The sequence below is a fragment of the Myotis lucifugus genome, unplaced genomic scaffold (assembly GCF_000147115.1).
Source record: "Myotis lucifugus unplaced genomic scaffold, Myoluc2.0 scaffold_1435, whole genome shotgun sequence".
Taxonomy (NCBI): Eukaryota; Metazoa; Chordata; class Mammalia; order Chiroptera; family Vespertilionidae; genus Myotis; species Myotis lucifugus.
Window position 1 is genome coordinate 15,981 of NW_005872483.1, and position 25,268 is coordinate 41,248.

The 25,268-nt window shown below is 50.8% G+C and overlaps 2 protein-coding genes across 2 annotated transcripts in view; both read right to left on the reverse strand.

Annotated features, from left to right (window-relative positions):
• Positions 1-579: 579 nt before the first annotated feature.
• LOC102439523 lies at positions 580-22,421 on the reverse strand. Its single transcript, XM_023748483.1, has 7 exons — positions 22,323-22,421; positions 21,952-22,077; positions 15,931-16,039; positions 13,941-14,209; positions 9,225-9,418; positions 5,490-5,714; positions 580-822 (listed from the first exon to the last, which is right to left on the reverse strand). The coding sequence occupies exons 1-7, from the start codon at positions 22,419-22,421 to the stop codon at positions 735-737; spliced, it is 1,110 nt and encodes a 369-aa protein (XP_023604251.1). The 3' UTR covers positions 580-734.
• A 1,249-nt stretch (positions 22,422-23,670) lies between these two features.
• The window catches only part of LOC111824419 (HRAS-like suppressor 3), a 10,012-nt gene continuing 8,414 nt past the window's right edge, over positions 23,671-25,268 (reverse strand). The window contains exon 4 of the mRNA XM_023748484.1: positions 23,671-23,874. Within this exon, the coding sequence (XP_023604252.1) occupies positions 23,671-23,874 (204 nt within the window). The remainder of the gene's footprint in view (positions 23,875-25,268) is intronic.

Genomic DNA, 25,268 nt, shown 5'->3' on the forward strand with positions numbered 1-25,268 from the left:
CTCGGCCACTGGGGCTGCGTCACATTCATGGCCGAGAATCCTCAACACAATTCCAGACGCTGAGCCCCGGCCCTGGCAGGACAATGGGTCCTGCTCTTGCCCTCACAGGTGTGTCTCCTGCCCCTCACCCGTCCTCACCCTCCAAGAGGAAACCTGAGAAAAGCAGAGAATGGCAGGACGCACTCAGGCGGCTGGGGAAGAGCCAGTCACTGAGCTCGGCTGCCATGGCCACACACCACCGGCTGGGGGCGCAGCACAGACATTCATTTCTCACCGTCCTGGAAGCTGACAAGTTCAAGGCGAAGGTGCTGGCAGATGCAGTTCCTGGTGGAGCCTCTTTCTGGCTTGCAAATGGCCACCTTCTCGCTATGTCCTCACATGGAGGAGAGAGAGCTCTGGTCTGTCTTGTAAGGGCACAGAATCCATCTTCCCCACCCCACACCCTCGCCACCACCTCATGACCTCCCCTGAGCCTAATGACCTCCCAGAGCCCAGCTCCAAACACCGTCACATTGGGGGTTAGGGCTTCAAGGTGAATGGGGGGAGGGGGTAAGAGGGACACAAGCATTGAGTCCAAGACTGAGCCCAACTGTGTCTTTAATAGCATTCACACCAGCCGTATTTCCCCAATTAAGTCTTCCTGTGCTTTTATAGCTCCTTGAAAAGCAGCCTGAATGGCCTGGCTGGGTGGCTCAGTCATTGATTGTTGATCCACAAACCAAGGGGTCTCTGGTTCAATTCCCAGAGGCTGGATCGCCAGTAGGAAGCGTGCAGGAGGCAGCCACTGATGTCTTTCTATATTTCCTGCGCCTACGTCTCTTTCTAAAAAAAAAAAAAAAAAATCAATGGAGACATATTTTTTAAAAATTTAGCCTAGGGGAAGAAAATGGCGGAGGTATAGACGGACGTGTCCCGTGCCTTGTCCAGGAGCAGATAAGGGTGAGCAGCTGAAATGGGTAACATACAGACCGAATACGCAGAAGATATTCAGCTGGGAGACAGTTTGCAGCCGGGAAGACAGAGGACTCCCAGAGAAAGGGGACAGTTGGAGACTGGCGCTGAAATCTCTCCCGGAGCGCTGGCTCAGCCGCGGAGAATGTGCCATCTTGAGTGGCTGTTATTTATTGGAAGTGTATACATCCAAAGACCCGGCATCCAGAGATCGGCTACTAACCCGGAAACAACGGATCTCAAGAAGCGCGACTATGTGAACTCAGACGCGCCCTGCTTCTCCTCACGGAAATGTCAGATCTCGCCTAACGGTGCAGTTTGTAATTCAGGTTGGAGAGAGGAACGCGCACGGGTGAAATCTGCACCCCAAAAAGTCCGCGGCCCTTGGAGCCAGTGTGATCCGAGAGTGTGGAAGGGCTCCGGCGGGGCTGCTAGCGGAAGGGAATGCTAAAAATAAGCCCATAGCTGGACTGGATGCAAAAAAGCAGCCTTGGATTTTGCCAGTGTGCTGGCTGCTTAGTGCCAGGGGAGAGGGGACGCAAGGAAGAGACAGAGCACAGAGCTGGAAGGTGGAGGGTTTCAAATTCACGCAACTTCTCAGGCTCTTGTTTTCTCTCTTCCCCTTAAATCTTTGCGTTTGATTATTAAACCCAGTGCATGGGATTGCCCAGTTGGGGTCACTGGCAGAGACTGCAGGGGAAAGTTGTTTTTGTGGAACCTGGGAACGGAGCGGGAGTAACCATTAAAGAACAGGCTCTAGGGCAGTCGACTCTCCCAAACCAGTTTTAAGTGCGATAGGGAAAATAAACCCTAAATGCTGGATAGAGAGGACTTATAGCCTTGGAGGTCAATCCAGAAACACTGCCACCCAGGAGCTGATCCACAAACTGACTCTTCTGTAAACACAAATAAAGGCAGTCTGGGAAACAAATATGGCCTGCCTTAAAATCAGGACTGTGGTTTACAACATAGAGAACAGTGTATCGCAGGGAAATTTAACACTCTCCTGAATACCTGGCAGGACTAAGGCGTCCCAGAAAGAAGAGTAGAGGACCTGAAGCGCCTTCACTACTGCACATATCTTATTTTTAATTCTTTTTTCACCTTTTAATTAAGAAACTATTTTTTTCTTTTTTCATCACCTGATTTTACCTCTTTAATTACTACATTTTTATTCTTAACCAGTATTAATACTACTACCATTTTACCATTTTTTAAAAGTGTCATTTTATTTTCTCTTTATTTTATTTTGGAATTTGTGTTCTACTTTCTATTTTCATCGTTCCTTTAGCATCATTTTTCTCTGCCTCAACTTTACCTTTATGCCAAAACTCTCTTCCTCACTTTTCCCCTTTTGTTGTCCTGTTTCTCTTACCCTGTTCCTGCTTTAGATTTTCCCTATTCCTTCTTTATACCCCCTGTCTAAATTTCACCCTACTTATATATCTAATTTCCAATCCCCTGCTCTAAATCCATATACACCTCTCTCTTATCTTTCTTCACTATCCAATTTTTTTTTCTCTCTGTCGTTTTGTTATTGTTTTCTTGATTGTTGAGTATATTGGTTTTTTTGTGCTTGTTTGTGAGATTGTTTTTCTTTTTCTTTTTCTGTTGTTTTTTCCCCCTCTGGTTACTTTTGTGCTTCTGTTTTCCCTCACCTCGCTTGATATTAGTGGTTGTTTGTAGTTTGCATTCATCTCCAGGGATCTGTTGCTGGAATTGGTTGGGATTAGTGGCGATTCTATTGGAGTTTTCTCCCCATATAAATAGTCTCTTCCCCTTTTCTATTTCATTCTCTCTCTTTTCTCTCTTACTTTTTTCCCCTCCCTTTTCCAAATTTCATTTTTGCACTCCTTTTTTCTTCTTTTTCTCTTTTTTTTTCTCTTCTTTCTTCCTTATCCCCTAATTCTCTTTGCTCGGGTGGTCACCTTTATTTGGGGTTATTAATATCGTGATTCCATTTGTGTTCAGTGCCTTGTACATTGTGCCTTGTTGTGTTGTATTTTGTGCCTTTAAATCAATCTACATAACCAAACACCTGGAGGAGAGAGATCATGGTGAAACAAAGAACCAGCCCGCGTATGAAAGAAAAACAGGCATCAGAAAAACAGGCATCACCAGAAAAGGAAGTAAACAAAATGGAGACAAGCAACCTGTCAGAAAAAGGATTCAGAGATATGACAATAAGATGGATGAAAAGAATGGAAGACAAATTCAACAATATGTGTAAGAACCAAGAGGAAATGAAGAAAAACCAAGAAGAAATGAAAAATCAATAGAAAGCATCAACAGTAGACTAGAAGAAGCAGAGGACCGCATCAATGAGCTAGAAGACAAGGTAGGAAAAATACCCAAGCAGAGCAGCTTCTAGGAAAAAAAATTAAAAAGCAGGAGGAGAGCCTAAGAGAACGAGAGCCTAAGAGAACTCTGGGACCACACGGAACGAAACAACATCCGAAGAGGAAACTGAGCAAGGAATAGAAAATCTGTTTGAAAAAATAATGACAGAAAACTTCCCTGATATAGGGAAGAAAAAACTCACACAAATCCAAGAAGCTCACAGAGTCCCAAACAAAATGAACCCCAAAAGACTGACGCCAAGGCATATTATAATTAAATTGGCAAACAACAATGACAAAGCAAGAATCTTAAAAGCAGCCAGAGAGAAACAGAAAGTTACCTACAAAGGATCCCCCATCAGACTAACGACTAATTTCTCAACAGAAACACATCAAGCAAGAAGGGAATGGAATGAAATATATAAAGTCATGCAAAGGAAGGGTCTGAATCCAAGAATACTGTACCCAGCAAGGCTATCAATCAAAATTGAGGGTGAAATCAGGAGTTTCACAGACAAAAAAGGACTACGGGAGTTTATTACCACCAAACCAGCAATGCAAGAAATGCTAAAGGGTCTGCTGTAAAAAGAAAAAATAAGAAACGAAGAAGGAACACAGAGGTAAAGAATAAAAATGGTGACAAACAAGTATCTATCAATAATAACTTTAAATGTAAATGGATTAAATGGCCCAATCAAAAGACATAGGGTAACTGAATGCATAAGAAAACATGACCCATATATCTGCTGTCTACAGGAAACCCACCTCAGAAAAAAACGCACACAGACTGATGGTGAAGGGATAGAAAAAGGTTTTTCAGGAGAATGGAAGCGGGAAAAAAGCCGAGGTAGCAATACTTATATCTGACAAATTAGATCTCAAAGTGAAGGACATAAAAAGAGATAAGGAAGGCCACTTCATAATACTAAAGGGAGCAATCCAACAAGAAGCAATAACTCTGGTAAACATATACGCACCTAATATAGGAGCACAAAAATACATAAGAAATCTTCTGGAGGAGATCAAGGGAGAGATTGACAGCAACACAATCATAGTAGGGGACTTTAACACCCCATTATCACCATTGGACAAATCCTCTACAAAAAATCAGCAAAGAAACATCAATCCTAAATGTCACACTAGATCAGGTGGAATTAATTGACATCTTCAGAACATTTCACCCCAAAGCCACAGAATATACATTCTTTTCAAGTGCACATGGGTCATTTTCAAAGACAGACCATATATTGGGTCACAGGCAAAGTCTCTTCAAATTCAAGAAGATTGAAATCATATCAAGCATCTTCTCAGACCACAATGGCATAAAACTGGAAATCAACTACAATAAAAACAATCCAAAAAAATCAAAGACATGGAGACTAAATGGCACGCTATTAAACAATGACTGGAATCAACAAGGATCTACACAAGTATCTAAGGAATTAAGGGAACTAAGGTGGGGATGCTTCAGCTGTTATTACCTAAATTAACTGGGTGGTTCCTAGATTAACTGGGTGGTGCAGTTCTGACCTTTGCTAGGAATTCAAAGGTTACTAGCTTTTGGGGGTCTCTGTCTAAACTCAGCTAGTGAAGACAATGAATGGACTCTGGCAAGTGGCCTTGAAAACTACACAGTTCTATCCAATTAAAAAAATGCACCTGGCATGGCATTGGGCATATCTAGACTCTGGCCTACAAGGTCAGACAGCTAAGTTTATCCTCCTCATTATTCAAGTAGGCTAAAGCAGGCTAGAAAGCAAAGCTATTTTTTTTTAGAATAAGAGGCCGTCTAAAGAATAGCAGAGAATTCCAAACAGTAGTTTTACAGAATAGGGGTTTTCCTTCACAGGGTGAACTCAGGAGGCAACAGATTGATGTTTCTCTCTCTCTCACTGCCATTTCTCTCTCTCTCTCTCTCTCCACTGTTTCTCTCTCTCTCCCTCTCCCTTCCTCTCTAAAATCAACTTTTTAGACTACAGGCTCCACATGGAAGGTAACCCGCAATTCCAACTTTCACTGCACAGTTGGGCCCCCTTAGTCCGTGCCAGCCCAGCAACTCTAGGCACAGAGCCTAGGGGCAGCAAAGGGCCAGGAGCTGTCACAGTCAGAATGAGGACCCTGCAGGCTGTCGGGGAAGGGACACCAAGTGCTCTGCTGGAAGTGAGGGACCCCGAGCTGCACCCCCATTTACTGCCTTACCTGGCACCTGCTGCCTTTTGGTAGTTGAGGTTCACTCTGATCTGAGGGGAGAAGTTCTGGTCTTCCGGCACATACGGTGACTCCATGGGGGGCAGCACGTCCCCAAGCCCCTGCTGTCCTGTGTGCACATCAGCTCCATCTTCCCAGCCTCCATAGGTCTCCAGCCTGAAAGGCGGGGGCCCAGAGGTGGAAGCCATCCTGGGGGTGGCTGCCCAGTGGGAACCTCTGTGGAGAGAGATATCAGGTGTCCTGCCTGCCTCAGCACAGGGAGGGGTAGGCGGTCTGCCTGGGTTGCAGACAGAGGGGTTTAGTCGCTGAGTACACCCACCCACACAAACAAACAAACAAACAAACAATGACTGGGTTACCAGAGAGATCAAAGAAGAAATAAAAAACATCATGGCAACAAACGACAATGAAAACACAACAATCTAAAACCTATGGGACACAGCGAAAGCAGTCTTGAGAGGGAAGTTCATAGCTCTACAAGCCTATTGCAAGAAACAAGAAACACTGAGAATAAATTACCTAACCTTACAACTCAAAGAGTTAGAAAGAGAGCAACAAGAAAAGCCCAGTGTAAGCAGAAGGAAGGAAATAATAAAGATCAAAGCAAAGATAAACAACATAGAGACCAAAAAAACAATACAAAAGATCAACAAAACCAAGAGCTGATTCTTTGAAAGGATAAACAAGATTGATGAACCTCTAGCCAGGCTCACCAAGAAACAAAGAGAGAGGACCCAAATAAACAAAATCAGAAATGATAGAGGCGAAATAACAACAGACCCCACAGAAATGCAAAGGATTGTTAGAAAATACTACGAACAACTCTACTCCAACAAACTAGACAACCTGGAGGAAATGGACATATTCCTAGAAAAATACAACCTTCCAAAACTTAATCAGGAAGAAGCTAAAAATCTCAACAGGCCAATAACTATGGAAGAAATTGAAGCAGTCATCAAAAACCTTCCAGCAAACAAAAGCCCGGGGCCAGACAGCTTTACAGGGGAGTTTTACCAAACATTCAAGGAAGAACTAAAACCTATCCTCCTCAGACTATCCCAAAAATTCAAGAGGAAGGAACACTTCCAAGCTCATTCTATGAAGCCAGCATCACCCTAATACTAAAATCAGATAAAGACAACACAATGAAAAAGAATTACAGGCCAATATCCCTCGTGAACATAGATGCCAAAATCCTCAACAAAATCCTAGCAGATCGGATCCAGCAGTACATCAGAAAGATCATACACCATGACCAAGTAGGATTTATTCCAGGGATGCAAGGATGGTACAATATCCGCAAATCAATAAACATAATATATCACATAAAAAAATTGAGAGAAAAACACCACATAAACATAACAATTGATGCAGAAAAAGCTTTTGACAAAATTCAACACCCTTTCTTGATAAAAACTCTCAGCAAGGTAGGAATAGAAGGATCATACCTCAACATAATAAAAGCCATATATGACAAACCCACAGCCAACATCATAATCAATGGGCAAAAACTAAACCATTTCCCCTAAAAACAGGAACAAGACAGGGATGCCCCCTCTCACCACTCCTGTTCAACATAGTACTACAAGTACTAGCAGTTGCGATCAGACAAGAAGAAGAAATAAAAGGCATCCAAATTGGAAAAGAAGAAGTAAAACTGTCCTTATTTGCAGATGACATGATACTGTACATAGAGAATCCTAAAGACTCCATCAAAAAATTATTAGTCTTAATAAATGAATTCGGCAATGTATCAGGTTACAAAATTGATGCCAAGAAATCCATGGCATTTCTTTACACCAATAGTGAACTTACAGAAAGTGAGACTAAAAAAGCAATCCCATTTACCATTGCACCAGAAAAATTAAGATACCTAGGAATAAACTTAACTAAGGAGATAAAAGACTTATATGCGAAAAACTACAGGACACTGAAAAAAGAGACAGAGGAAGACATAAGCAGATGGAAGAACATACTGTGTTCATGGATTGGTAGAATCATGATCATCAAAATGTCCATACTACCCAAAGCAATCTATAGATTCAATGCAATCCAAATTAAATTACCAACGGCATATTTCACAGATCTAAAATGAACGTTCCAAAAATTCATCTGGAATAAAAAAAGACCTCAAATAGCTGCAGCAATCCTGAGAAAGAAGAACAAAGTAGGTGGGATCTCAATACCAGATATCAAACTGTATTACAAAGCCATTGTTCTTAAAAGAGCTTGGTACTGGCACAAGAACAACATATAGATCAATGGAATAGAATAGAGACCCCAGAAATGGAGCCAAATCACTGTGCCCAATTAATATTCAACAAAGGAGGCAAGAGTGGAGTCAAGACAGTCTCTTCAATAAATGGTGTTGGGAAAATTGGACAGATACATGCAAAAAGATGAAATTAGACCACCAACTCACACCATATACAAAAATAAACTCAAAATGGATAAAAGACTTAAACGTAAGACGGGAAACCATAAAAATACTAGAGGAATCCACAGGCAGCGAAATCGCAAACATATGCCGAACGAATTTCTTCTCTGGTAATGTTCCGAGGGCAATGGAAACTAAAGAGAAAATAAACAAATGGGACTACATCAAAATAAAAAGCTTTTGCACAGCAAAGGAAACCATCAACAAAACAACAAAAAGACCCACTGCATGGGAGAACATATTTGCCAATGATATCACCGATAAGGGTTTAATCTCCAACATTTACAGGGAACTCATGAAACTTAACAATAGGAAGATAAACAATCCAATCAAAAAATGCACAATGGACCTAGATAGACACTTTTCCAAAGAGGGCATACAGAAGGCCAAAAGACATATGAAAACATGCTCAAAGTAACTAATTATATGAGAGCTGTAAATCAAAACAACAATTCGGTATCATCTCACAACTGTCAGAATGGCTATCATCAACAAATCAACAAACAACAAGTGTTGGAGAGGATGTGGAGAAAAAGGAACCCTTCTGCACTGCTGGTGGGAGTGCAGGCCGGTGTAGCCACTGTGGAGAACAGTATGGAGCTTCCTCAAAAAACTAAAAATGGAACTCCCATTTGACCCAGTGATCCCACTTCTAGGAATATATCCCAAGAAACCAGAAACACCAATCAGAAAGGATATATGCACCCCTATGTTCATAGCAGCACAATTCACCATAGCTAAGATTTGGAAACAGCCTAAGTGCCTACCAGCAGATGAGTGGATTAGAAAACTGTGGTACATCTACACGATGGAATACTATGCTGCTGTAAAAAAGAAGGAACTCTTGCCTTTTGCAACAGCATGGATGGAACTGGAGAGCATTATGCTAAGTGAAATAAGCCAGTCAGAGAAAGATAAATACCACATGATCTCACTCATTTGTGGATTATAGAGAACAACATAGACTGATGAACAGGGACAGATCCAAAGACAGAGAAATAGCGATCAGACTATCAATCCCCAGAGGGAAAGTAGGGGAGGGAGGGGGTAAGGGGAAGAGATCAACCAAAGGACTTGTATGCATGCATATAAGCCAAACCAATGGACACGGACAACAGGGGGATGAGAACATGAGGGGGGTGGGGGGAGGATTGGAGTTAAGGACATATTTGTAATACCTTAACTAATAAAGAATTAAAAAAAATTTAGCCTAAATGAGTATAAAACAGAGTGAAATCAATAAACCCCACCCTACCCCTTCTGGGTAAATAAATCCTCTCCATACTAACCGGCTGCTGCTGGGATGATTCCTTGACCTCTCTGTACTTCCTGCTTGCTCGCCTGTGTCCTTCAGGGACCCAATGAAGGCCGAGACGGCCAGGCCCAGGCCCAGGCCTACTGACAAACCAGGTAAATAGCAGAGTGCCATGCGGAGCATCATGCTGCCAGCCATCACGCCGCCAGCCACAACCGCTCCGGTGACCTGCAGCACAAAGACGGGCGTCACACTCCTCGTCAGGGGCCTGGCCACAGACACACCCACCAAGAATCTTCACTCAGGAGAGACCCGGGTCCCCTCAACGGATCCACAGAAGGAGCGGGTGTTTGCAGGGCAACAGGCCACCAGGAGAGCAGAGAAGAGGCGGGGAGAGAACGGGTGGGGGAAGGAGCTGTGGGTGTGAGGGAGACAGCGGCCCTGTAGGTGCTGGAAGGCTCAGAAAGCCACAGGGGGTGCCGGGGGAAGGACACAGGCAGTGCCTGGACGGTCTAGGTGAGGGCTGGCCACTGGGAGCCTGAAGCACGTGCAGAGTTGGGGAAACCCCCTGTGAGCTCTCACAACCCAGGGCTGGGCCAGGATGGTTCTGGGCGGCCCAGGAGCTGAGCCCGGCCCAGGCACAGCGTGGGCGCTGGTGGGGGAGCTCTGATCCCATGTCGTGTCTGGGCAGCGGCTTCTGGAGTGAGATCACCTGCTTCTGCGCTGACCGGGGAGGGTTCTGGACAAGGAAGCGGACACTCGGACAGCAGGAATGAGGCGGTGGAGACACCAGGATGGTCCCTCAGGGTCGTGAACTATGCAACGCCGTGTGAGCCACCCCTGCCCACAGCACTGTGCTGGGGAAGCGGGCGAAGACCCCGAGAGCGGCTGCTTCCAGGCGTCAACACTGGGCAGGACTCCCCAGGCTCTCAATTGTCTCAATCTGTCCCCAAACCTACGGATACCCATGTTAGATGCCCACTGTACAGAGGAGAGGACTGAGGAGGGACAGCGGGAAGAACTCCCCAAAGCCACCCCACCCCCAGTGCCAGGGACCAGGACGCCTGGTGCCCTAACAAGCCCACCAAGTCTCCTCCCCCGAAGGAAAAATGCTCAACACAGAGCACATAGCAGGTTTCTGTGGAAGACCGTGACTTGGCGCCACGTGAGCGGCTGGAGAAGGAAAGCCCGCACCGCCCACTTCATTCACAGACACTCAGACTCGCTCCCACGTGTCAGCGATAAACAGACTTTCCTCAGCTCCACTCTGACTGGCACAGAGCTGACGGGTGTTTTAAAGGGTGCGCACAGGAGGGGGACAGCGAGGGCTCAGGAGTGCGTGAAATGAGAATTTGCAAAGGGCCGGTCAGCATCGGTGCGGTTGGGCCCGGTGTCTGCCAGCTGGATGGATGGAGCCAGGCTCCCAGGCTCCCACGGGAGAGGAGGCAGAGGCCCGGCCCTCCTGACACTGCATCTCTCTACATGTTTTTTGTTAAGAATAGTTTATTGATTTTGAGAGAGGGGAAGGGAGAGGGAGAGAGAGAAGCATCCATGTGAGAGCACATCCATGGGCTGCCTCCTGCTCACACCCCTGTGGGGTCAAGCCCGCAACGCCTGAGCCTGACCAGGAACTGAACTGGCGACCTCTTGGTGGGCAGGGTGATGCCCAACCAGCGGAGGTGCGCAGCCAGGATGGACGACTGCCGGGAGCCGGTCCATCCTTGCTGCTTGACACAGTCGCTGCAGGAAAGAAACATCTGCACAGCATATGTTTCAAGGGACCTGGCATATAAAGCATATTGTTCTTAATATGTTTGCTCTCCTTAGTGCCATGTGTTTTAACCAAGGTCACCTCTCTGAGAAAGGTTGTTTCCCCAGGTGGGGATTTTTCTCTGAGGTTAGGGAGGGGATACAACCCCTTAATTAAGTGCCAGGCGGGTAGTTAAGCTACATAATCTTTACTCCCTGGAATGGAAATAAGAAACGCCCTAACCTTTGTAATAGAAATTGACAGGATTAAAATCGGCTGGTATAAATACGGATGTAACAAGACAATAATCATCAGATCCTCAACACAACCTGATCAGCTCCTCATCAGCTCCTCATCAGCTCCTCATCAGCTCCTCATCAGAACCTCGTCAGATCCTAACCAGAACCTAGCCAGAGAACATGGCAAAAGATCCTGGACAGAACCTGGCTACAGAACTTCACTGGAGAACCTAGACAGAACATGGCAAAAGAACCTGGATAGAACCTTGCTAAAGAACCTGGTGACTGAACCTGGCTGGAGAACCTGGAGAACCTGGCTGGAGAACCTAGCGAGAGAACATGGCACCAGAACTTGGTTGGAGATCCTGACAGAGAACCTAGAGAGAGAACCAAGAGACAGGACTTGGCTGGAGATCCTAGACAGAACCTAGCGAGAGAACATGGCACCAGAACTTGGTTGGAGATCCTGACCAGAACTTCGCTGGAGATCCTAGCCAGAACTTCGCTGGAGATCCTGGAGGGAGAACCTCGCTATGCTGATGAACTGAAACCAGTTTCCATGTCATTCATTCTTTGCCGACTCCGTCCACACCTTTGGGGATCCCTGGACCCGTTGGGGTTGGACCCCAACAGACGACGACATTTCCAATGACTGGACCTTGAGTGCTCAAGGACCAATAAGCGCCCAGGTCCTTGAGAGCCACACTCCTGAGCTGCAGGCCACACATGCCGGTCCCGGGACAGAGGGGGTTCCCAGTGTCAGCCCCTGTCAGTAAGCGCTCGGAGAGGCGCTCAGGGCCCGGCTCAGAGGTTGGCTGGACAGTCCTTCTCCTGGCAGCCTTCCGCTTCTCCCGCAGGCATTTCAGGGGCTGGGGCCGGCCTAGGGGCGCCCACTCATTTATGGAGGCAGATGAAAGGAGTCTCTGTAGACACAGAGTCAGGGAGCAGGAAGGAGTAAGAGGGAGACAGACAGGCAAGGTCGAGTTCCCGGCCATGGAAGCTCAAAAGGGAGGCACCAGGGACCAGCTGCTCAGGGGAAGAGACCTCCCCCCAGTCCCTCGGGAGCACAGCAGGCAGCCAACCACCCCTGAAAAGTTGGGGTCTCCCAGATTGGCCCTCGGGGGTTCCAGCACAGAAGCCTGATGGGCAGCCGGACCCGCAGGCTGCCACGCCTCCCACCTCAGCTCAAAGGAGGGAGACCCCACAGCAGGGTCCCCACGGGCTCCAGGGGGCAGTTCCCAGGGGGTTCCCTGCCCCTCCCCTTTCACCACAGCCCTTCTCCCCTCACAGAAGAGGAGCGTCTTCCTCACCGACCGGGATCTACAGCCTTGGACGAGGCGTAAGGTTCCAGCGAGGATGGGGCACCCAGTGCTCCCAGACAGACCGGCCGTGGGAAGAACCAGGAGACCACATCCCCCCTGGGAGGCTCCCTCTACCTCTGTTACTGTAGATGGGAATTCCCACCCCAGACAGTTGCCATGGAAACGTGCTGTAATGTATTCATTTGAGTTGTGGGGAAGGGGAATCCAGCTTTTTTCCTAAAAGAAGTGAAGTCTGGCCCTAGCTGGTTTGGCCTCAGTGGATACAGTGGAAAGAAGGGTTCCAGGTTCGATTCAAGTCAAGGGCGTGTACCTCAGTTGCAAGCTCATCCTCGGCCCTAGATGGGGCTCAGGGGGGAGGCAACTAATTAATATGCCTGGCTCACATCAATGTTTCTCTCTCTGTGTCTCTCCCCTCCCTTCCACTCTCTAAAAATCAATGGAAAAATATCCTTGGATGAGGACTAACAATAAATAAATATAAATAAATGAATGAAATTAGGTCTGCTTTGGCTGACTGGTTGGCAGGAATGCCTGCTCTGTGTATTCAAATGACATGCAGGCATTTTCCATTAACTGCGTGAGCTAACTGCAAAGCCAAGGATGTGAAGAAAATACACATATGTACCACCTACCAAAAATGCCATCCTCTGAACTCTTTAGTATCTATAAACTTTTTAAATGTTTGATGTCAGCTAAGAATGTGTGAGGGGTATGTAGTTTTTCAGATTATCTGAGACCAGGAGTCAGCAAACTATGGCACAGGGGCCCAAGCCAGCCCCCTGCCAGGCCTGATCACATAATTGAGGAAGGCCTGTGGACTGCGGGTCCCTGGTTCGATTTCAGTCAAGGGCATGTACCTTGGTTGCGGGCACGTCCCCAGTAGGGGTGTGCTGGAGGCAGCTGATCAATGTTTCTCTCTCATCAATGTTTCTAACTCTCTATCCCTTTCCCTTCCTCTCTGAAATCAATGAAATAGATTTCTTTTAAAAAAGAAATCAGATTCAGCTCGAATGTTGCCTCTTCTGTGATGCCTCCTGGATCAGGCACCTGGGTTCAAATCCCACCTCTGCACTTGGCTGTCAGGTGCTAGAGACTCGATGCCTAGTGGTGGAATGAGTTTGGGTGAGCGAGGAAAGCACCATGAGCCTCAGTTTCCCCATCTGTGAAGTGGGGATAAAAAACTCTCCTCTGGAGCTATGGGAGGGGCCAGGGGTGACTGTCATGGCTGCAACATCACCCCCTACCTCATGGTCTGCACAGCGACTGGCACTTCTCCCCACTCTCATCCCTACCCCGACTGTCACTCCCTCGGGGCATGGATTCTGTCCCTGCTATTTTGTGGCCTTCATGCCTCCGCCCCCGCCCACATGATGCCCAGCCTCTGTCAGCGGAGGGAATGGTCTGGTTCCTGGGGACAGGGACACGGGCTGAGGACGCACCTGGTCACTGCGGGAGACTCCGTAGCGCAGCTCATTCACAAAGTGCTCACAGTTGTCGCTGGTCACCTTGTAGAGTATCTCCTGCCCCACCTTCTCCTCCGCGCGGCGCACAATATCGCTGGGAGGCAGCGGTGGGTACTTCTGGTCATGCTTGTTATTGACACGGTACGTGTGTTTCCCGGCAACAAAATAAAGCAGCTCCTTCTTCACTATGGCCTTGTCTGTCAGGGCGGACATGAGGCTGGCTGACCCCGCTCCCCCGATTTCACCTGTGGTTCCCAAAGAGGAAAGAGGCCAACGGTTGGGACTCAGCGCGGGCAAGCAGGCAGCCCCACTGCCCTGGGCTTCATCAGTGAGGATGAGCTGGGGAAAGGCCGGCCCCCTGCCTGACTTCAACCTCAAACACAGGCCGACCCCCGCCTGGGTGCCCTTGGAGAAGTCACAGATGCCCCCTGGACTCTGGCTCCTCATTTCTAAAGCCGAGGATGTGGATTCTTCTAAAGGCCCCTGTGGGCTCAGATGTCCCTGAAAGATGCAGGAGGGGCAGAGGGTACAGGGCACAGACCCCAGGTGCAGCCCCAGCCAGAGTGGGGTGGGGCCCTCAGCGGCCAGGGTGACATGTTTTCAATAGTAGGAAAGGAGGCTGCTGAGCAAGCCCAGGCCTGACCTGCAAACCCAGAGCCCCACCCACCGTGTGGCCTCAGGCCAGTCCCTTCTCCTCTCAGGGGCTTTCATCACTTACAGACGGAAGGGCCTGGGTCAGGTGGTGGCCACCCTCTCCCAGCTCTGAATTCTCAGATTGGCCCCTAACAGGACGCCCGCCTCCTGCCTCACCCAGGCTTCTGGGAAAGCTGACAGGAGAAGGTGAGTGATGGGCCCAGAAACCCTCAGGGAAGGGCCAGTGGACCTGCCGGATGGAGCTGGGCTCACAGAAAGCCTGTTGGTAAAACATCAATCTCTGAACAGCCAGCTCATCCAATGACCAGCTTCTGCATTCACTGACTGTGTATGTGTGTGTGTGTGTGTGTGTGTGTGTGTGTGTGTGTGTACACTTTAGTTCACCAGTTCTTATTTTCTTTTTAAAAGGGCATTTGACCCTGGCCAGTGTGGATCAGTTGGCTGGAGCATCATCCTGTTCACAGAGAGGGTGAGAGAGAGAAACATCTCACATTGATGTTTCTCTCCCCACTCCCACTTCTCTAAAAATCAATGGAAAAAATATCCTCAGATGAGGATTACAAAAAAATAAAATAGTAAGTTATTCCTCAATAAGCTTAATTTTTTAAAGCCTGCGTTTGGCTTTCAAATTCACATGTGTATGCACACACCTCCATACAGCTGTTTGTAATGGTGGCACCGTCTGCCATGAAATGCAGGCACCGATTTTATTTGGCCCGTTCCCTGCTGTTGGTGGTTTCCAGGCTTTCGGCCTTTGCTTTAATGCCACGAAGCTCTGGGAGGGAAGGGAGGTTGGCCCAGCACCTGCTAGGCCCTGCCCAGCTCCCCCGTGCTGTCCTGCATCCCACCCTGCACGACCGGGAGGTGGGGTTCTCATTGCTCTACAGAGGGTGCAGCTGAGCTCAGGGGGCAAGTCACACGGGCAAGTCACAGGTCGGCAAGTGGAGGTCCCAGGACCCCAAACGGGTTCTGCTAAGTGGGAGGCCCTCGCTCCTTCCATGCCTCTGAGCCAGCTGTACGCTGTGTCCTACTCATCTGCCCCCAGAACATGGAGCACACAAAGGGGTGCTTCCCTGGGACAGTGGGTTGGCTGGAAGTGAACCCCAGTATCACCTGGAACAAAGACCAACAATCCGTCCTCCACGAACTCACTGCTGAGGAAGAGGAGCGGCTGCAGACCTACCAGGGAACATCATGCAGCCAATGGCCAGGGAGTGCCCACCATCCGGGCACTGGGTGAGAACAGCACACGAGTGTGCAGCCGCTAACACTCCCACCTCTGCCCTCAGCTTCAGCGGAGAACCAGCCTCACCTGGAGGACCCAGGTGCACCACGTAGCCGTCCCCCACGTAGACGGCCCAGTGTGCGTAACCAGGGCGGAAAATCTCAATCAGGTCTCCAGGTTTTGGTTCAGCCTGTGACTGAAAAACCAGAAACAGGCTGAGGTTAGTCCTCTCAGGGAACATTCTAGAACCTGACCTGTGAGGAGCCCCAGCCCAGCCTGCAAGCGCCCTCTGATCATCTCCTGCAGGAAATGGAAGAGGGCGCTCTCCTCCCACAGACGCAAAGTCCCTCCTTTACTGGGGCTGCTGAACTGGAAGTGAGCTCTTTGGGGGACAAAGAAGAGATGGACAGGGTGTCCGGAGGGGAGGTGTGGGCAGGTGTGCAGCACGGGGGTGTGGCCGAGAGGTGTGCAGACACGGGCATGAGCACATCTTATGCCAGAGCATGTTGGTGTCAGTGAGTGAGTATATGACTCCCAGGAAGTCTCAAATGCGTCATCAAGGGCCCCCACCTTGCGCCAGGCCTGAGTGATTCTGAGTGATAGAGCCCCGACCTGCACAGCCAGACACGGTGCTCAACAGGGCCCACATTTCATATCCATCACTCCTTTGACTACAAACTGTCATTACCCCATTTGACAGATGAGAAGACTGAGTCTCAGGAAGGTTAGGTAACATGCAAAGATCCTTACCCAGTGAATAGAAGAGAAAGATCAAAACCTAGTCTGCATGCTACCAATGTTGCGCCCTTTAAATCCCAGAGCATCCCAGGCAGGTGGGGGCAGCTGAAGTCTGGGCTCCAGGCCAAAACCCAGCTGGGGACCCAGGGTGTGAGTGGAGTTGGTGGCAGGGCAGTGCCCTTCTGGGTTTTGCAGGAGCAGGGAGTATGTTCCCCTCATCCCACTGGGAATGCGAAACACGCCCGTATCACACAAGTTCTATTTAGGATCGCTCCGAGGTCAGCCAGCACCTCTCCTCCCTGACTCAGGTGAGCGGGGTCACAAGGGCCCCGAGCACCATGACCAGGGTGGGTGGCTGTTGCTGGGAGAAGTGAGGGTGGCTGCCAACTGGAAGTCTGCTGGGGAGACATGGTTGAGAGAAAAGCTTTTGACTACAGGCATCATAGGTCCACTTGACCAAAGATGGAACAATTTGAGCATCAAAAAGAAACACATCAGATATGTGAATAATGATATCAACCCTATATAATAAAAGCCTAATATGCTAAGTGTCTGGCTGTCCAGTCATCCCTTCAACCAATCAAAGCATATGTTAATGATATGCGAAGGCCCCTCAACTGCTCGCTATGACATGCACTGATCACCAAGGGGCAGACAGTCGAATGGTAGACCAGTCCCTATGACATGCACTGACCACCAGGGGGAAGATGCTTCAACTGGTAGGTAAGCTTGCTGCTGGGGTCTGGCTCTTGGGGACTCAGGGAGATAAGCCAGACACACCCTGGAGCCCTCGAATGGTCCCTCCCCAGCTGCCGAACTGACCACATCCCTTCCTGGCCCCAATTGTGTACCAGTGGGTCCCTCAGCCTGGCCTGCATCCTCTCACAATCCAGGACCCCTCGGGGGATGTCGGAGAGCCAGTTTTGTCCTGATCCTGCAGGGAAGGCCAAGGGACCCAACTGGTGCACGAATTCATGCACCAGGGTCTAGTGTGTTCATAATGACATTTTTAGAAATGCATTGGTTACCTTTGGAGGATACAAAAGAATCACCATATTATTTCAAAAGCTGGTAAATAAAGGAAAAGATTCAAGCATTTCCTAAGTGAACTGCACTCAGACAACCAAGTTAAGAATGACAGCAAAACCCAAAGCCACAAAACAACACTTAAAAGGTGGATACACTTCTGTATGCAAAGGACTAGAAAACACTTGGCAGGACACGTACAGAGCCACACAGAGGAGGGACTGTGTGCGGCGGGGGGCGGGGGGGGGGAGCAGTGCAGGGGACTTTAGCCTCAATGTTAGGTTTCCATTTGGGTTTGGGTTTGGGGAGGGGGGCAGTTAACACGGAAAATGTGATGACACACTTGAAGCAGAGATTAAATAAAAGCCTTTTGCATGGTGTCAGGATGCAGCGAGCATTTGGAAATGTGACTGTTACGCAGCCAGAAGGAAGGAGCAGCACATGGAAGGGGAAGAGAGGGATGGAAAGAAAAGCAGAGGGAACGGGTGAGCTTCTTGGAGGTGAAGGATGGATAAGAACCCTTCCTGCAGTCCCTGCCTCGGCCCCACACCGCTGGGAGCCATTTTCCCGTCCCTCCCTCCCGAGCTCATCGCAGCCACGCAGGACAGTGTGACTGAGGAGGTGGGACTGGGCAGTGGGCAGAGGCTGCCCCCCCCTGAGCCCACCATTCCTGCCTCCTCAAGAAGGCTCTGGGGAGCCCTCCCGCCCCGGGTAGCGGACCCTCAGGCCTCAGCAGGCGCCCGTGCCCCTCGGTGCCAGAGCTGCAGCCCAGCAAGGAGACCCACATCATCACCACTAACAGAATTGCGGTGTTTGAAATAAAAGCTTTCTGGGGACTTACCGGAGCCATCCTTCTGTGCAGCTGTGTCTGTGCTGCTGCCTCGGGGCCCAGCCTTCTATGATCAAGAGTTTCGTTTTCCCTCTGACCCAGCCCAGGAAGACAAACACTTCTGACGCTCGTGTCCTGGTTGCACTGGCTCAGTGTGGCTCCCACCCAACTTCCTGACTTCATCCCCCTCAAGGCCTCCGCTGTGGGTGCGACCAGCACCTGAGCGGTTCCTTGCACTGAAACACCCTGAAGAGAGGTGAGGTCTCTGTTCTTACTGAGGTGTGTACGTTGGGCTTTTTCAAGCAATTGGCCCATTTCACCCAGAATGTCAAGTGTGAGTAACGCTGTGCACAGGATCCCTGGGAGCCCCGGTGCCCGCAGGCTCTGTAGTAACAGCCCCGCTTCCCGTCCCAATCCTGGTAATCAGCGTCTTCTCTCTTTTCCTTTGTCATCTTTTAATGAACGAGTTTGTTGACATAATCGATGTTTTCAAAGATCCAGCTTTTGTTTGTTTGATTTTCTCTGTTCTGTCTGTGTTTTCAGTTTCACTGGCTTCTGCGCTCTGTTATTTCCTTCCTTGCACTGGCCTTGGTTTTCTCCTTCCCTTTCCTGTTTCTTGAGATGGAGCTGGGATAGTAATTGGAGACTTCCTCTTCTCCAATGGGAGCGTTTATGGTACACATTTCCCGTTCACTGCTGCTGTTCCTGCATCCCATGGATTTTAATCTATTGTCTATTTATTTGTGTGTATTAATTTACTCACCTCAACTGAACACTTTTTTTAGGGTTTCAGGATTGGTTCTCACAGGGGTTATTTAGAAACATGTTGTTTTCTATTTGTCCTAAGATTTCTCTATTCCCTTCTTTCTCTACTTCTGCTTTTTATCTTAATTTAGTGTTTCTTGTTTCCATTTCACCCCAGTTATGGACTCATTAGCTTGGCCTCCCCTTCTGTGATCTGAGTGAGGGCTTCAGGGCAGAGACTTTCCACCTCAGCACCAATGCCGACCTGACCCAGATCAATCCTCTCCGGGGGCCTGTGCCTGCAGGACATGTAGCCGTGGGCCTCAGCTGCTGCTGGGGTTCATGCCCCCCAGCCCCTCTGTTCTCGCTCCTCCTTCCTCCCAGGCAAGTGTCTGCCTGATGCCCCACATTCCATTCTCAGGGTCAGATGGGGACAGCTCCCCGCCCCCAATAGCCCTGGTGTCCTGACCACACAGGGTCCTGGGAGGGGCCGGCCCAGCGCCTGGTGTGCAGGGAAAGCAGCCAGGTGGCCGGGGCTCTTACAGGAAGTGGGGCGATTCCGGGAAGGCGCCTGCACCCTCCACAGCTCAGTCCACCTGCTTCACTGCTCCTGGGAACCACTGCCTCCCCCGGACCAGGCCCCAGCTCACTGCCCTGCTCCTGGGACAGTGCCCAGGCCTCACCTGAATCCAACATTTCCCTTCAGAGTGAGAAATGCCCTTGTTCTCCCCCAGAAGGACACCAACTCTGGGCCTGCCTGGCCTGAGCCCTGGCCCCCTGGCCGTCCAGCCCTCCTGCTCCCACAGGTCCTTCCCTCCTGTTCCAAACCAGGCCCCTCTCAGGACCCAGGAGCTGCAGGGAGGGGGGCCGAGCACACAGGACCCCCCTGATGGAGCTCCAAGCCCAGAGGGGGTGAGACAGGCACAGGGACCACAGCAGAGCATGATCACGTGGGGAGAGGTGGCGGTCCCGGGGTCTGGGAACCCTGAGCGTGGCAGCTGAGCCAGGCTGGGCCTTCAGGGCAGCTCCTCAGAGGAGGGGTCTGTCTGGGGGAAGGAGAGGAGGAGGGGGCGTGTGGCAGGGGCTGGGGGCAGAGAGAAGGGGGCATGCAGAGGAGCAGAGGCCAGAGGGAGCTGTGGGGAGGGAAAGGCAAGGCCTTCAGTCAGCCCGGGGTTCGAGGGCAGGGAGGGCAGGAGGGTGGGGAAGGGTCAGGAGGGGCTATGGCTGCCCAGGGGCATCCTGTGCCCTGAGGCCAGAGGAGGGTCATGGACAGATGGGACATGTGGGAAGGACACGGGGGTTCCTGGGGGACTGGTTGTGGAGGTGAAGGGACAGGAGGCAGGAACCTTGTCAGGAAACTGGGATCACAAAATAGGGAACTGATGCCCTGAAGTGAGTCATGGGTGGGAGGTGGACGAGGAAGTGAATTCAGGACAGAAACGGTCTCATGATCAGAAGAATCTGCTTGTAACTGACCAGGTTCTGTACGCTGTCACCTACACTGACAGAGTGGAAAACTGTCAGAATGGATGGCAAATAGTAAGCGAAACCCACCTAATGCAGACGACACTTAGGAGGCTGGGAATAGGGAGTGTGAGTGTGAGGACCAGGTCCTGCTATGGTTGACGCTGCCCCTGGTTGAATATTGAAATGAGTCACCTCCACTTTGAGGGCAGGGAAACTCCTGTGTGACAGTGTAAGGATGGATATGTGTCATTATAATGTGTCCGGATTCATAGAATGCACCACACCCAGAGCGAATCTTGGGCTAAACTAAGGTCTGTGGGTTGTTGTGATGTGTCGATGTAGGTTCATCTGTTATAACAAAAATACACGCTCTGGACAGGGATGCTGATAATGGGGGAGGCTCTGCGTGAGTGGGGGGTGGGGCATATGGGAAATCTCTGTACCTTCCTCTCAATGTCTCTATAAACCAAAAATTTCTCTAAAAATTAAATTAAGTCTTTTTAAAAAATTAACCTCCTCAGTGTATCCCTCTGCTAGTACCTAGTGTGCCCTGGGCCTGGTCTCAAAAGGGGCGGGTCCCATGCTCTCCTCTTCCCCCCTGGCCTCTGCCACCAGTGGCCCCACTGAATGGCCGCTCTCTGTGGTGGCAGCACAGCCCCTCACACTCTGACTGGAGACCTGGCGCGTCCCCTCCCCTGGGCTGTGCCTTCCCGGCAGGAGGAAGGTGGGGGCCCCGATCCCCTAGGTGCACAGACACCAGGCGGGGACGAAGCTCGGGCTTCAGAAGGTTGAAGAACAAGGAGAAGGAATTGTACTTGCTGCCCAGCAGGGCCCTGCTCAGATCCCCAGGTGGAATGTCCGCCTCCGTGCGGGTCCGGGAGAATCCATGCTGGCCTCGCTCCCAGGCTCCCTCTGGGTCAGAGGGCACAGCTGCTCTGTGAGCCCCATACCCAGCGGGTGAGCCAGGAGAAGGCTTTCTCCCTTCTTGGTCTAAAGCTCCCCCATAGCCGTGGGAGACAGGGAATCCGGGGACTCGGGTCTTATGGGAGATGTGAGCTCCGGGCTCTAATTCTAGGCAGGAAATCTCCCCTGGGACCAGCCCCAGGCTCCCAGCAGCTCTGGAGGGACCCAAGGGTGGTGCCAGCTCCCCCCCTCCCCTGGGTGCCCCTGGACCAGGGGTGCCAAACCATGGAGTTTGACTCACCCACAGTCCCCTCCAAGTGAAACTGCCTCTGCCTCCAGGGTCAGGTGTAAACCATGTGACTGGCCCCATCAGTCAGAACTGATTGGCTCAGTGTGCTCACCTGACCCAACAGCAGCCAATCAGGAGGCTGAGCTAGGATGCGGTAAGCTGAGCCAATCAGATTCTCTCTCAGGAACTTGGACAGGGAACCCAGGAGCTGCAGGCACTGAGGAGAGAGGCTGCTGAGCTGATGCAGAAAGAAAGGCCGTGGAGTGAGGAGTCAGGGGGCCAGCGACGCTGGGGAGATGACGATACTAATTATTCCAGAACCAAGAGGAGGAGAGAGTGGCAGGAGGAAAGGAGCCTCGGCCACTGGGGCTGCGTCACATTCGTGGCCGAGAATCCTCAACACAATTCCAGCCGCTGAGCCCCAGCCCTGGCGGGACAATGGGTCCTGCTCTTGTCCTCACAGGTGTGTCTCCTGCCCCTCACCCGTCCTCGCCCTCCAAGAGGAAACCTGAGAAAAGCAGAGAATGGCCAGGACGCACTCAGGCGGCTGGGGAAGAGCCAGTCACTGAGCTCGGCTGCCATGGCCACACACCACCGGCTGGGGGCGCAGCACAGACATTCATTTCTCACCGTCCTGGAAGCTGACAAGTTCAAGGCGAAGGTGCTGGCAGATGCAGTTCCTGGTGGAGCCTCTTCCTGGCTTGCAAAGGGCCACCTTCTCGCTATGTCCTCACGTGGAGGAGAGAGGGCTCTGGTCTGTCTTGTAAGGGCACGGATCCCATGATGCCCACCCCGCACCCTTTGCCACCACCTCATGGCCCTCCTTCTGAGCCCTAATGACCTTCCCAGGAGGCCCAGCTCCAAATCACCTTTCACAATTGGGGGGTTAGGGGCTGCAACGGTGAACCGGGGGGGCGAGGGGGGACACAAAGCATTCAAGTGCAAAGACAGAGCCCCAACTGTTGTCTTTTAATAGCATTCACCCCAGCCGTAAATTGCCCAAATTAAATTCTTCCTGGGCTTTTATAGCTCCCATGAAAAAGCAGCCCTGAATGGGCCTGGCCTGGTGTCTTGAGTGTTGATCCCATGATCCAAGGGGTCTTGGGTTCAATTCCGGAGGCTTTCATCCCCAGTAGGAAGCGTGCAGGAGGCAGCCCCCTGATGAATCTCTCCCCATTTTTGTGTCCCTCTATTCCTTGCTCTTCCTCAATTTCTAAAAAAAAAAAAAAAGAAAGAAAAAAACTCAAGAAAAACACATTTTTTAAAATTAGCCCCAATGAGTGTAAAACAGAGTGAAATCAATAAAGTAAACCCCACCACCTGCCTAAGTGCCCGAAGCTAATTCCAGCATCACAGCCGGCCTGAAGCTGGAGTGGCTGAAGGGCATTTCCCCAAACCTGAAAAGGATGCATTCAACTGATTGTTTGCTGCCAGACAGCTCAGGGCATCTTAACCTACATATTACTGCCTCCTACTGGCTAAACACCTGAACAGCCACAGGCTAATTCTTCTGATCTGACAATGAATGGATTGTGTATAGGAAACCCGACCCTTTGAAGTGTTTATCTCCACTTCGCCTCAGACAATTTGTATTAAGAAAAAGCATGGGGTCCTGAGAGGAGATCATAGTTTCTTTAGCTTGGCTCCTCTGACCCCCAAATGCCTTTCAAAATTATGCTTCGTCTCTGGATTAAGTTACACACAGCCCTTCTCCAGATTGCTGAACCCTTCCTAACGCTGGAACAAGAACCCTGGCAGCCAAGCAAGTGGTCTCCATACTAACTGGCTGCCGCTAGCATGATTCCTTACCTCACCACTTCTGTTGCTCGCCTCAGTCCTGTAGGGTCCTGTGGATGCCCATGATGACCGCACTCGTTCCGATGATGCCTGCTGCCATGCCAACTGGTATGCCCACTGCTGCGCCTGCTGCCACGCCAACTGGTATGCCTGCTGCCACGCCAGCTTGTATGCCGACTGCCATGCCAAGTATAATCAGGCCGACTACCCTCAAGGCGGCAAGGAGCGCTTCAGTGACCTGCAGCACAAGATACGGGCGTCACACTCCACGTCAGAGGCCTGGCCACAGACACACCCACCAAGAATCTTCACTCAGGAGAGACCCCTGTCTCATCCAACGGAACCACAGAAGGAATGAGTGTTTGCAGGGCAACAGGCCACCAGGAGGGCGGGGAAGAGGCAGGGAGAGAACGGGTGGGGGAAGGAGCTGTGGGTGTGAGGGAGACAGCGGCCCTGTAGGTGCTGAAAGGCTCAGAAAGCCGCAGGGGGTGCCATGGGAAGGACACAGGCAGAGCCCAGACGGTCTAGGTTAGGGCTGGCCACTGGGAGCCTGAAGCACGTGCAGAGTTGGGGAAACCCCCCCTGTGAGCTCTCACGACCCAGGGCTGGGCCGGGATGGTTCTGGGCGGCCCAGGAGCTGAGCCCGGCCCAGGCACAGCGTGGGCGCTGGTGGAGGAGCTCTGATCCCATGTCGTGACTGGGCAGCGGCTTCTGGAGCGAGATCACCTGCTTCTGCGCTGACAGGGGAGGGTTCTGGACAAGGAAGCGGACACTCGGACAGCAGGGATGAGGCGGAGGAGACATCAGGATGGTCCCTGAGGGTCGTGCACTTGGCAACGCCGTGTGAGCCACCCCTGCCCACACCGCTGTGCTGGGGAAGCGGGCGAAGACCCCGAGAGCGGCTGCTTTCCAGGCGTCAACACTGGGCGGGACTTCCCAGGCTCTCAATCATCTCAATCCGGCCCCAAACCTACTGATACCCATGTTAGATGCCCACTGTACAGAGGAGAGGACTGAGGAGGGACCGTGGAAAGAACTCCCCAAAGCCACCCCACACCCAGTGCCAGGGACCAGGACGCCTGGTGCCCTCACAAGCCCACCTAAGCCTCCTCCGCCGGAAGGAAAAGTGCTCCACACAGAGCACATAGCAGGTTTCTGTGGAAGACCGTGACTGGGCGCCACGTGAGCGGCTGGGGAAGGAAAGCCCGCACCGCCCACTGCATTCAGAGACACTCAGACTCGCTCCCACGTGTTGGCGATAAACACACTTTCCTCAGCTCCTCTCTGACTGGCACAGAGCTGACGGGTGTTTTAAAGGGTGCACACAGGAGGGGGACAGCGGGGTTCAGCAGTCCACGAAATGAGAATTTAAAAAGTGCCGGTGAGCATCAGTGTGGTTGGGCCCGGTGTCAGCCCGCTGGACGGATGGAAGCCAGGCTCCCACGGGAGTGGAGGCAGAGGCCCAGCCCTCCTGACCCTGCATTGTAATGGAGAAGGACAGCAGGGCAAGTGGCCTGAGGTCTGTATGCCCAGGCTTCTTACACTTAAGGACACATCCTTCTCTCTGTCACAGCTGCTCTCCAATCACGGATTTTCCTTCTTCACTCTGAGCCCCCAGAGGATCTCCTTCAC